This window comes from Dicentrarchus labrax, unplaced genomic scaffold, assembly GCF_905237075.1.
Source record: "Dicentrarchus labrax unplaced genomic scaffold, dlabrax2021, whole genome shotgun sequence".
NCBI classification, from domain to species: domain Eukaryota; kingdom Metazoa; phylum Chordata; class Actinopteri; family Moronidae; genus Dicentrarchus; species Dicentrarchus labrax.
In genome coordinates this window covers 23,359,098-23,372,657 of record NW_026136722.1, presented here as the reverse complement: position 1 = coordinate 23,372,657, position 13,560 = coordinate 23,359,098, and the positions used below count along the sequence as shown (strand labels likewise).

Genomic DNA, 13,560 nt, shown 5'->3' with positions numbered 1-13,560 from the left:
ATAAATCTAAAATATACGTACAAATCTGCTAGTAAACAATACAACAGTCTCTTCCCATTTCTCTATTTTGGGCCCTAAAATCGAGAGAGTGGAGGCTTGCTGGAGGAGCTATGAGTGAGGATACACAAGCATATCCTTTTTTTGGAAGTCTTTTCTATGTTTTTGTCATCCCCAATGTATGAAAGAGGTGTGACATTTAGCCTGACAAAGGTCTAGTACCGAAACATTCCAAATAAATGCTATATTGCAAGTTAGACGGTTTATCTTTGTGATCTACTTTCCCAATCCTACGCACCTGCCTCATGAAATAGATGTGTGGATTTTTTTGGTCGATTCTAATGACTCATGTAAGATGTAGAAACAACTTCCTTGAAATGATTTTATGCCCGGGATGGACCGTAAAACCAGACTGGTTCTGAATCATCTATCAAACCACCAAGAACTGACAGCAAATTAGGTAATAAGGACCTCAAAAAGCCAGTCCGAAATATTCCAACTAAAGAAAATCCTTTTGACTGCCTCCAAGAGTTTGACAGGAGAGAGCAGGGTGTGAACTACAGGGAAGCATGGCTCCTCTTAATTAGACATGAGCTCCCCTGAAAACATGATTTGTAAAATTTTGGGGGTTCTCTAAAATATTGAGAATATGCAATTTTTTTGCCATCCATTTCTTTTTTCTATAACTTCATTATCATGGATTATATGTAAATGTAGGCTACTATTGATGTATGATTTGTGCCTGATGGGGATTCATCATTAAATCACTTTAATAAAGATAATGCTATTCTTGCCATCACCACTGAAGCATAGATGCACAATATCATTAACCTCAGATCAGAAAATATCAGAAAATATTCATAAAATAAAGTTTCCTAGTCCCACTCAGTCTGCCGAATCGCCATTATTCAATTAATCGATTTTGTTGTCAGCATGCTGTGCATCACAGTCAATTTTTATTTTATCCAATGTTCTACAACAACAATATGAACAGTAAAAAGGTTTTGAAAGAAAATGTCACAGTACAAAACTGTAAAAATTATACCTTTCATTTGCTGTATCACTGACGTAAGAGAAATTTTTAAAGCTGCAGTAAGTAACTTTTATTAATAATAATAATAAATACAATTTGAATATATCCTGACAGTATCTGTCTCATGTACTACTGTCAGGATATAGTGAACGTTTCTTTTTAAAAATAATTACTGTAGCTTTAATTAATTTTATTTTTATTTTTTATTTTTTAGATTTATTGTTTTTTAGTTCCATTAAAATCATATTACTTCAATTGAAATAATTGAAATTAATAATCCTATTTTATTGGTATTTGTTTATTAATCAGCACAATTTAAAATCAAACAAACATAAAAAGGACAGTAGATAACATGGTAGCCCTGTAAGGGGTGATAGAAATCCTTGTTGTTACTGTCGGGGAGGGACGGAAGGATCGTCTCGACAGTGGTGGTTAGACTTGAATTTGCCTCTGTACTGAAAAACTCACACCTGTCAAACTTCAAGATATGAAGAGAGCTAGCCCTCCCTTATTTTTGGGTAACTGGAAAAATTAAATATCTACTCATTTCCTTTCCAAATATACCTCAAAATCATTTTATCCCATTTTGTATGAACCATGTTTCTACGGTAGCCCAGAACAGACCAACACTGGCTGTAGATAGGGCCTTTCACGTTTCTTGCACATTTCACGGACACCGTAGTTACTCCTATGCACTTCACAGCCGTTCTCATTTTCAGGCCGTCAAATACAGACGGCTGTGGTGTTCAGACTTCCTGGTGTTTCAGACAGACAGACGAAGATTTGTGACGTGCTACGGTAAGCGTACTGACTCATTCCCGGTTTACTTCCTGCTCTGTGTACCCTGTTTGGTGCTGTAGCTCTGTCAGTGAACGCTAAATCTAAATTTGTTTTACTCGTTACAGCGGTTATTATCCAGCTTAACGTTTAAACGTAGACTAGTTCTACCTAAGCACTCAGAGTTACTCCTTCTTTTAGCGACTTTTTGCTATTTTCAAAAGTTTTTCATACACGCTAGCTTCATTAGCATTAGCAGTTAGCTATGGCTTCTCCCTCTTCCCTCTCCTCTGTTCTGCTCAGTGTGTCAGATGTTCAGTTATTCCTCTGCCTCCTTTAGTGATAATGGTACATGTATTAAATGTAGTTTATTTACTGCGCTGGAGGCGAGGCTTAGTGAGTTAGAGGAACGGTACCGCACCACAGAGATATCTTTAGCCGCTATAGTTAGCCAGCCTCCAGTAGTGCGGTCCGACTGAAGGTAGCTTCTGTTAGCCGTCCCCCAGTAGTTCCTCCGGTAGTTCCCCCGGTAGTTCCTCCGGTAGTTCCCCCGGTAGTTCCCAAGCAGCCGGGAAGACAGGGAGGCTGGGTGACTGAGCGAAGGAAGACTAAAACGCCGAAGCCCACAGTTCACCACCAACCCATTCATGTTTCTAATACATTTTCCCCACTCAGCGACACACCCGCTGAGGAACCAACTCTGGTTATTGGCAGCTCCATAGTCAGAAACGTGAAGTTAGCGAAGCCAGCGGCCATAGTTAAATGTATCCCTGGGGCCAGAGCGGGCGACATTGAATCATATTTAAAACTGCTGGCTAAAGGTAAACGTAAATACAGTAAGATTGTTATCCACGTCGGCGGTAATGACACCCGTTTACGCCAATCGGAGGTCACCAAAATTAATGTGGAGTTGGTGTGTAATTATGCTAAAACTATGTCGGACTCCGTAGTTTTCTCTGGACCCCTGCCCAATGTGACCAGTGATGACATGTATAGCCGCATGTCGTCATTCCACCACTGGCTGTCGAGGTGGTATCCAGCAAACGATGTGGGCTTCATTGATAACTGGAAGCCTTTTTGGGGAAAACCTGGTCTGATTAGGAGAGACGGCATCCATCCCACTTTGGACGGAGCGGCTCTCTTATCTAGAAATATGGGGAAGTTTATTTCTAAAACCTGACAATCCAGAGTTGGGACCAGGAAGCAGAGCTGCTGTCTTACACACTTCTCTGCTCTTTCTTTAGAACAGTCACCCACCCAAAACCCCATAGAGACTGTGTCTGTCCCCCGACCACCTAAATTATTTAAAGAAATAAAAACAAGAGGAGTTCAATATAAAAACCTAATAAAAATTAAAACCAACAACCATTTTGCTTATAAATCAGTCCTCTTTGCTTGCAAGTTCTAAAGTTTTGTTTGCAAATCAGTCCTCTTTGCTTGCAAATTCAAAAGTTTTGCTTGCGAATTCAACTGCACTTGATGGGCGGGGCCTACGCTGGTGGACGAGAGAAGAGTTTCTATTGGTTGGTTTGACCTGGCTACGTCTTCCGCATTACACCCACTTCTCCCTGTGCTGTGCTGCTTGGAGAAGCCTATTGCTCTTGAAACGTTTCCCATAAGTAATGAATTGCGCTATATATCGTTGGCTACAGCCTGCCGTTTTTATCAAGTTTAGTCCCTAAATCAGATAAAGTAATTATTGTAGGTGATTTTAATATTCATGTGGATGTTAACAATGACAGCCTTAGTAACGCATTTATATCATTAATAGACTCAATTGGCTTCTGTCAGAGTGTAAATAAACCAACTCATTGTTTTAATCACACTCTTGACCTCGTTCTTTCATATGGCATTGATATTGAACATTTAATAGCCTTCCCACATAATCCTTTCCTATCTGACCATTATTTAATAACTTTTGAATTCATACTATTAGATTATAAGCCATTAGGCAAAACTTCCTACAGCAGATGTCTATCTGACAGTGCTGTAGCTAAATTTAAGGAGGAGATTCCTTCAGTGTTTAGTTAATTTTAAAATAATAAAAAAAAAAAAAAAAAAAAAAAAAAAAAAAAAAAAAAAAAAAAAAAAAAAAAAAAAAAAAAAAAAAAAAAATAAAAAAAAAAAAAAAAAAAAAAAGTTCAGGAACTTTTACTAATGTAAACTCAGATATATATTTAGACTGTTTTTCTGCCATCGATCTTCATCAGTTAACTTATCATTTCTTCATTGAAGCCATCTGTCTGTTAGACCCGATCCCAACTAGGCTGCTTAAAGAAGTTGTTCCCTTAATTGGCACTTCTTTACTGGATACGATTAATCTTTCTTTATTATCAGGATATGTACCACAGTCCTTTAAAGTAGCTGTAATTAAACCCCTTTTTAAAAAGCCCACTCTTGACCCAGGGGTTTTAGCCAACTATAGACCAATCTCTAACCTCCCCTTCCTCTCTAAGATTCTGGAAAGTAGTCGCCAAAGAGTTGTGTGACTTTCTACACAACAATAGTTTATTTGATGATTTTCAGTCAGGATTTAGAGTTCATCATAGCACAGAGACAGCTCTGGTTAAAGTTAATAATGACCTTCTGATTGCTTCTGACAATGGACTTGTCTCTGTACTGTATTATTAGATCTTAGTGCTGCATTTGACACCATTGACCATGATATTCTTTTACAGAGACTTGAGCATCAAATTGGCATTAAAGGAACCGCACTAAGCTGGTTTAAGTCATATTTATCAGATCGTTCGCAGTTTGTACATGTTAACAATGAATCTTCAATAAATACTACAGTTAGTCATGGAGTTCCACAAGGTTCTGTACTTGGACCAATACTATTTACTTTATATATGCTCCCTTTAGGCAACATTATTAGGAATCACTCCATTAACTTTCACTGTTATGCAGATGATACGCAGTTATATCTATCGATCAAGCCCGATGAAATTAATCAATTGTCTAAATTACAAACATGTCTTAAGGACATAAAATCCTGGATGACCTGCAATTTTCTGATGTTAAACTCAGAAAAAAACGAAATTCTTGTTCTTGGCCCCAAAAACCTTAGAGACTCACTGTCTAAAGATATAGCTACTCTAGATGCCATTACCTTGGCCTCTAGCACCACTGTCAGGAATCTTGGAGTTATCTTTGATCAGGACATGTCATTTAACTCCCACATAAAGCAGACCTCTAGGACTGCCTTCTTTCATGTACGTAATATTACAAAAATTAGACACATCCTATCACAGACAGATGCAGAAAAACTAATCCATGCATTTGTTACTTGGATGGATTACTGCAACTCTTTATTATCAGGTTGCCCCAATAAGTCCATTAAAATGCTCCAATTCATTCAGAACTAGAAAAATAGATCACATCTCTCCTGTACTAGCTTCTCTGCACTGGCTGCCTGTAAAATGTAGAATAGGATTTAAAATCCTCCTCCTCACCTATAAAGCTCTTCATGGTCAGGCCCCTTCATATCTTAAAGAGCTCGTAGTACCCTATTACCCCTCTAGAACACTACGTTCTCTGAATGCTGGGCTACTTGTGGTTCCTATAGTCTCTAAAAGTAGAACAGGAGCCAGAGCCTTCAGTTACCAAGCTCCTGTCCTGTGGAACCAGCTTCCAGTTGTGGTTCGTGAGGCAGACACTCCACATTTAAGAGTAGGCTTAAGACATTCCTCTTTGATAAAGCTTATAGTTAGGGCTGGATCAGGTGAGTCCTGAACCATCCCTTAGTTATGCTGCTATAGGCCTAGACTATCGGGGGATTTCCCATGGTGCACTGAGCTCCTCTCTTCCTCTCTCTTTCTGCACTCATTCATGTTCCATTAATGCATGTTACTAAATTCACTTCTTTCCCGGAGTTCTTGTGCTTTCTCGTCTCGCAGGTTCTTATCGATCCTGGTGGAGCCTCCTGCCATGGTCCTGCTAGATTTCCATTGCCAATACTGTTGTTACTGTGCGTCTGCCTGTCTGTCTCTCTCTCTCTCTGTTCTCTCTCTCTCTCTCTCTCTCTCTCTCTCTCTCTCTCTCACCCCAACTGGTCGAGACAGACGACCACCCACCTAGAGCCGGAGGATCTGTCCTAGGTTTCTGCCTTTTAACAGGCAGTTTTTCCTTGCCCTTGTCGCCAAGTGCTTGCTCATGGTGGTACTGTTGGGTCTCTGTAAATAATGTTTTAAAGAGTTCGGTCTAGACCTGCTCTATTTGAAAAGTGTCCTGAGATAACTTCTGTTATGAATTGGCACTATACAAATAAAATTGAATTGAATTGAATTAAATTGAATTGAAAGACAAGTATGGCACAAAAAAAAGCATCCAGTACATTCAGTCACTAGCAAATCAGAGGGATGGAAACCTGATCTTCTATGAGGAAGACTTAAAAGAGAGTGGAACTATGTCAATGAAGCACTATGGTTTGTTGTGGGTTTGTTGGCGGGTGGATGAATGGACGGAGGAGGTTCGGCAAGATGGTAACAGGGAACCAAGTGGGTTGTGAGACTCTGAGTGGGGGAGCCATCTCTTTGGATCTCTTGACGAGAGCCCCCAAAGAAACTTTGAATCAACTCATAAGCATGGCGTTTTTTAAAATCGTTTAGGTCATTATGAATGTACGTTAGAAATGCTCGAGAAGACCCTCTGCCGTGGAGTTGAATGACGTTATCAGGGAGTAGCTCATCTGTTGGATCGGACCACATGGGCCAGCCTCCGCTCCCCATGTGCATCAATGAGCCTTGACCGCCCATGACCCTGTCTCCGGTTCACCACTTTTCCTTCCTTGAAGCACTTTTGATAGGTACTGACCACTGCAGACCAGGAACACCCCACAAGAGCTGAAGTTTTGGAAATGCTCTGACCCTGTCATCTAGCCATCACAATTTGACCCTTGTCAAAGTCGCTCAAATCCTCACGCTGCCCATTTTTCCTGCTTCTAACACATCAACTTTGAGGACAAAATGTTCACTAGTTACAATATACCCACAATAATAATAACCCACTGACAGGCTGGCAGTAGCTCAGTGTGTAGGGACTTGGATTGAAATCCCACATTCCACAATATGGAGTGTGGACTGGTAGCTGGAGAGGTGCCAGTTTCACCTCCTGTGCACTGCCGAGGTGCCCTTGAGCAAGGCAACCTAACCCCAAGAAACTGCTCATGGGCGCCGCTAATGTGGCAAGCCCATCACTCCACCATCTCTCTCCCTGTTGCTTGTCCACAAGTGCATGAATTGGTGTGTGTGTGTGTAAGTATAAAAAAAGAGTGAAAAGAAGAATTTCCCCAATAGGGGATTAATAACGTATATATCCTCTATCTTTTTCTAAAGGAATAGTTCTGGACTACCATACTCTGATAATTTGGTTTGTCTATCACAAACTCTCTGACTCTCTCCCAGTGTGCGAACTATAGCATTACTTTTGGGGAGTTCAGACCCTGCTCTCTCCTGTCAAACTCTTGGAAGCAGTCAAAAGGATTTTCTTTAGTTATATATATTTCGGACTGGCTTTTTGAGGTCCTCATTATCTAATTTGCTGGCAGTTCTTGGTGGTTTGATAGATGATTCAGAACCAGTCTGGTTCTACCCAGGCATAACATCTTTTCAAGGAATTTGTTTCTGCATCTTACATGAGTCATTAGAATGTGGGCCACATGATGCAGACGATCCGGGTAGGAATGAACGGAGCCCGCCCCCAACACTGTATCCAGTTCTTCTTAATACATCCATGATACCTACAGACACTGCGGGTTTCCTTCCATGCAGTCCGCCATGTTGAATCACCATGTTTTACAGTAGCCTAAAACACCAAACCAAACACTGGTTCTAGAAACGGCATTCAAAATATTTTAGTATTTTGATCATATTCAATTTTTTGATTAACTGATATAATTAAAAAAGTATATTTCAGAGATTGGTTTGATCCATTCCTCCCTTGGGTTTTTGTTCTGGGGAGGGTACAAAAACAAACCACCATCCAAACTCATGTTTTTTCGTCTCCATTTTAATTACATGCTTGGCACACACTGGAGGTTACAGCAACACAGTATCTTCTGTAACTTACATTTACAAGTTACATGCAGACTCTTTCTCTGTGAAGTCTTTTTAAATATGGCTGAACTTGCATGCTATTCAATAAAATGCCCTCTTGTCTACATCTGGTCTGCTAAATAAAATAAGTTCTCTCAAGTAGCAAAATGCTGTGTGAGGTAACTACCCATTATTTGGAATTTTGGGGTGGTGAACAGTGCCAGCCAGTAACTTAATCTATACAGTTAACAACTTAGGGTCGGATCATAATTAACAGTCAGTCTTAATTGTTCTCAAACCATTCTCAGCTTAAAGTTCTCTTGCTGCGCTATCAGAGCATCATGGTGCTTGTGGGAGTTCTGGAAGAACTCCTTTCCCTTCTGCAGGTTCTGGTCTGACAAGAAGCGTTCCGCCAAAGTCCGCTGGATGGCCTTCCGTTCACAGGCCCTGTGGTGAACCCCGTGGCTTACGTTTCTCAGAAGCTCCACTATCAGCAACCCACTAGGGCCGGGGGTCAAGGCCGGAAACACTTTCACCTGTTGTCAGAGGGAAGGATAATGGGCTTATGTGTTATATGTTTCTCTGATCAGAACTACGAAAATAACCAATAGTATTCTGCAGACCATAAAACATCACATGAATGTATTATGTTGTTGCCAGTTTATTACACCTAGGTATAACTAATACAACAGTCCTGCAATAAATCCATATTATCATCTTAAACCTGCATTTTATGCAATGGCATACCTCACATACATCCATTATGATGTTCATTTAGAAAATGATGGTCCCATTTATTTTTTAAATGGAGATCCTCTTAAATGTTACACAGTGGACCTTTAAATTACTTGTGGTGCAGATCTGAAAAATGCAGATTTGATCACTGCAGTAAACAGAACCGCACTGATATGGACTGAGACCTCTGCTGATTTCTGGTGGTCTTTTTGGGGAAAATGTATGTTTTGTGTGAGTGATTTTCCATGGGTGTTTAAAACTCTTCCCTTGTCCAGTGGGTCATAAAGCAGAATCATTCATTCATCATTTCCCCCTCCTTGTTACAAATGAGGAGAGCAGTACCGTTTTGAGCAGATACTCTCTGTATGTCTTGAGTAGAGGGTCAACACGATTTAGGTAGTCCAGACTTAAGACTTCTCCGGCTGATGGGTCGGTCAGACGCTGCCAGTGGATCAAGGTGTGGATGTGGAGAGCAGCTCCATTCATCCACTGCTTCACCTGCCCAAGAAAGGTACAAGAAGAACTTTACACACCCTCACTCTAAAACTACTTCTTCTTATATTTAAAGGACCAGTGTGTAGGATTTAGTGGCATCCAATGGTGAAGTTTCAGACTGCACCGAACTATACCACTGACCTGGGAATGAGCAGAAGGCCTTATCTACAGCCAGTGTTTGGTTTATCCATCCTGGGCTACTGTAGAAACATGGGCGAAGCGAGTGAGTTGCTATCCGCAACTACACTGCTAGATGTCATTAAATCCTGTACACTGGTTCTTTAATAGTAGTTGTAAAAGAAGCAGTAATAACAGATGTACAAACACCATTTTTAATATTATTTGTAATTCTGTAGTTGCTTTGTATCAACGACAAAGCCAACCCCGATAGAGCTGAGAGCGCTCCTCTCCAATGACACCATCCTTCCATAGAAGTCCATCAGCTCCAATCGCAGCTTTGTCTCGTAGCTCTTCAACAGTGCCGCCATCTGGTCCTGGTCATTGGCTGCGCCGGGAATCTGCATGAGAGACAATTTTTAGATTGAATCATCTTGTCTTCAGACTCTAGTTCGTTAAATGATATATTGTATTATTTTGCATACTGGTAAGTACAATATAAGAACAATACAAATCGCTCCATATGTCTCAACAACTTTCAACAGTTCTGCACCTGCAGATGAACTTATGCTGCATACTTGCCATTTTGGATATTTTACTGATCCCTCAGAGAAAATTTAGTTTAGAAGTTCTACTTAAATACATAAAATCTTAAAATGCATATTGTTATGATGGTGATACCACCCAGTTTGAAGAGGATCATATTAGAAAATATGCTTCTTTGCTGCTTTGCTGTCAACTTGTGCATCAGTGCCCAAAACTGGTCAATTATCAACATTTTGTAATATGGGTATAAGAGTATGAGGTAGTTCAAATATACTGTGTGAGAATAAACAGAGATTAAGACCTGTTAATGGTAAGTCTTTAATTATATATTTAGGGTTGGCATAGCAGTAAAACTAAATATTTACTATTTACAAGACCATCTACGTTACTTTTGAAAGGAAAAATTAATCAACACATGAAAAGTTGGATTTGTAAGAAATACCCTTCATTGCGATAGTACTTAGTATGATATGACCAGGAGGTAATAGTGGCTAACATTAGCAAACCTTATGGATGTTGCTTTGTTACTGACCCTGCCAAGTGAGTTCACCAACTTTATGACTCTTGTGTACTTGTATTACTGTTACACAATATTTTAGCATTTAACATTATCCCATAATTGCCACTTGTGGTTGCTGTTTACCAAATTTTACATACTAAACATAAAATAATACAAATAATACAATTAATATGTATTAATAATGGAGTACATCTAAGGTCCAGCCACCTGTTTGAGAAACTCGCTGGCAATGGAGCTGATGTCCGATCCCGCGTCAGCCCCAAACATTCTGCGTATGGGGTTTGGAGGAGTGGAGCGGGCCTCAGGGATCCGCAAGCTCAACTTAGTGGTCTGGTGATGGGCTAGCATCTCAAACAGAACTGAGAGGGCAAGTGCAACAATACCCACTCCTCCATAACTCACCTAGAATCAAGATAGATAGATAGATAGATAGATAGATAGAAAATTACACTCATTTGGACATTATAAAAGACAGAGACAAAGACAAAGAGCTGTTGATTAAATACTTGTATGGTATTTGAGACCAAACAAAAATGGAGAATGCTAATTTCTCAATTTCTTCAAACATATTCATGAGATTTTCATATAATCAAGCCCTAGGCGGAGACATAATCTGTCCATTTTTGTCAGTGACCATCTTATGGATATTATGCATTTGAGCTTTTTGCACATGAATTATTGATGATATACTTGCAAGTGGCTGGTACAAAATTCCTGGTTTGGTATGTACCTTAGTTATGGTGTCTCTGTTCGGTATGTTTTACAACAGCGAAAACAAACCAAAATTAAAGCTGCAAGCAGCATCATGTGTAGACCGCACTGTGAAAATGTCACTTAAAACAGATGATGATTTCCACACAAAGCTTACTTCCTGTTTCCAGTAGGTTGGCATGTAGATGTGTTCAGAGCGGGACTCTTATCAGACATGTGCATTTTCCATAGGGGGCACTGTCGAGCCATTTTTCCACGCACATGTGTGACATCCATCGAATACATAACTTTTCACCACGACTGACATGTGTGTTGCGTTTCACAAGGACTGGACCCAAAAATCTTGTCATAAATTTCACATTTAAAGTGTTTCCACCGACATACCTGACTTCATTTGCAACAGTATGAGCTTGGCTAACCTAGCTAAGCCAACTAGCATGCCACAGTTGATAGACAATGACTGGTGCACTGCTAAAATATTTTGCGGGTAGAATTCCTTTGAAATTTCTGTTCTGCTTGTGCGAGCGCATTGACATAAAATACTTTTGACAGTAATTGCTTGGGTCACAGGACATTCCGAACCGAGGAGGTTGCATACTGAACCTAACGTCCTTTACCGAACAGTTGGGAACCTGTATAATGTGTCTTTCTGCCTGCCGAGACCATCTTTAAGGTTAAACAATAAGGATAGTTACACCAAACACCAGTATGATCTGACCGTTGTGTTTCTTCCGAAGAGAGTTTGGAGGTCATGGTTGAAGGCAGACCTCTGCTGCCGGGTCATACTGCCCTGCAGGGTGGTGTACTGCTGCTCCAGAGCCCAAGAAGAGTTCAAGGACAGCAGAGAGGCCAGTGAGGCATCCAGGGAGGCATCAGGAACCAGGCCTGCATGGCTGGAGAGTTATGGGTTGGACTGATATGGTAAAATGTTCAGAACATTACAAATTACTCAGCTGCTTCACAACCACTTTTGACCACAAAACAATTTCTGCATTTAATTAGCTTTTTGGGATCAGCTGACCCATTACCCACAAAACTGGGGTTACGTCAGGGTTATGTTTTTGCTTAAGAGATTTTAAGTTAACTTTGCTGCCTCTTTGCATACCTGGCGGTGTCGTACAGACAGTCTATGATCTTTGGAGAAGTACTGCAGTGTATTCCCATCTCAGCGTCCAAAGTGACTGAAATTACCTGCACATAAACTGGTGTGAAATTGAAAAACCACAGAAAATTGGCTGTCGCAGACCATTCAGCAGGACGGAACAACAGCACTATGTGCTCAAGCTTCAGTCACTGGGTACAAAGTCTAGACACACGCAGGCAGGATGGCCAGATCCCAACAAACCAAATGCGGAACAAAGAGTATGTTTGTGTGGGACATGTTACTAATGCTAATGGATATAATGTCTATCTAACTTAAGCTTGTGCTAAGCTAAGCTCACTGTGACATATTTGCCATACAGACATGAGAGTGATATTGATCTTATCATCTCTGTCCATTAAGAAAATAATTCTAAAGAATTCTAAACCAGTGATTGCAGAACCGAATATATCAGTTTCCCAGTAGGTTTTCCAACCTGAACTTTAAAAGTGGTCAATAGGTGTGTGCCAGCAATGTCTAGAGGGAAAATGGTTTCAGTTGGAATCTCTCAGATGGTGAAACTGAGCCAAGCACTGAATTTATTTAGAAATATTTGAAATATGAAGAGGTGCTTTCAAAACACTATATGTTTAATAAAATGTCTCTCGCTTTTGTGAGGAACAAGAAAGGCATCAGTACAGACTGCAACCAGAAAATATTGCAATGCTACAGTCTGTCAGTCTTTCGATACACACTCCAGCATTTTGCTGGCGGTCAGATATAGATTTTGCAGAGTGTTCACATGCAACATTTAACAGAAGACACCAGACAATGCAAAGCATTTGGTAAGTTACAAATATTTTACATAAATACATAGCAACTGTACTAAAAGAAAACTCTTTGAATTAACTTAATTAAATCATCTAAAGTATTTCCACAGGATCAAATGGCTTTCTTTCAGCATTAAGCAAATTTAATTAAGTTAATTAAGTAAATTCAAAGAATAACTTTTGAGTGTAATTACATTAAAAAAGTACCACAAACAACACCAGGGTGGAATTAAGCCAACAAATCAGAAGTCGAAATGATTTGTTCTTGTTGGATCAACATGGTTTGATTTCATTCATCAATTTTTTTTCTGAATGATGTCCAGCACATGTGATCCAATCATTTAATTACTGTGAACACAATAGAATCACTTAATACTAACACAATTCTAATTTGCTTATCAAACACATTTGACATTGATCCCAGGGAATGCCCCATGTGTCAAATACAAGCAAAACATTGAGCAAATATGGCAGATCCTTGCATTTTAAGTGTACAGTAGTAACAGTCATACAAGAAAGAAAATTATATAAACCAGGATCTGTCTTGTTTAACATTTGAGAATTTGTCCTCACTCCTCTATCTTCTTTTTTCTAACCACCATGAAAACATTATTTAATAAAAATTCCAGTTCTTCTATCCACTCAAACAGAAAATCTTTTTTTTTACCGTAAAAGGAGGAAGTAAG

At 39.7% G+C, this 13,560-nt stretch overlaps 1 protein-coding gene across 1 annotated transcript; it reads right to left on the bottom strand.

Annotated features, from left to right (window-relative positions):
- Positions 1-7,792: 7,792 nt before the first annotated feature.
- Positions 7,793-12,246, bottom strand: LOC127355795 (uncharacterized). Its single transcript, XM_051387012.1, has 6 exons — positions 12,069-12,246; positions 11,682-11,856; positions 10,460-10,654; positions 9,453-9,587; positions 8,917-9,072; positions 7,793-8,375 (listed from the first exon to the last, which is right to left on the bottom strand). Exons 1-6 carry the CDS (start codon positions 12,125-12,127, stop codon positions 8,133-8,135), a joined length of 963 nt encoding a protein of 320 aa, XP_051242972.1. The 5' UTR covers positions 12,128-12,246; the 3' UTR covers positions 7,793-8,132.
- Positions 12,247-13,560: the final 1,314 nt, after the last annotated feature.

Bases quoted from the DNA above. Each gene is read 5' to 3' on its own strand.
- LOC127355795 (XM_051387012.1), bottom strand. From the start codon at position 12,127: ATGGGAATACACTGCAGTACTTCTCCAAAGATCATAGACTGTCTGTAC. The intron at 9,073-9,452 runs GTTGGCTTTGTC...TTTCTTGGGCAG, and splicing joins GCGCTCTCAGCTCTATCGGG to GTGAAGCAGTGGATGAATGG. The intron at 8,376-8,916 runs GTACTGCTCTCC...CTCTGACAACAG, and splicing joins GAGAGTATCTGCTCAAAACG to GTGAAAGTGTTTCCGGCCTT.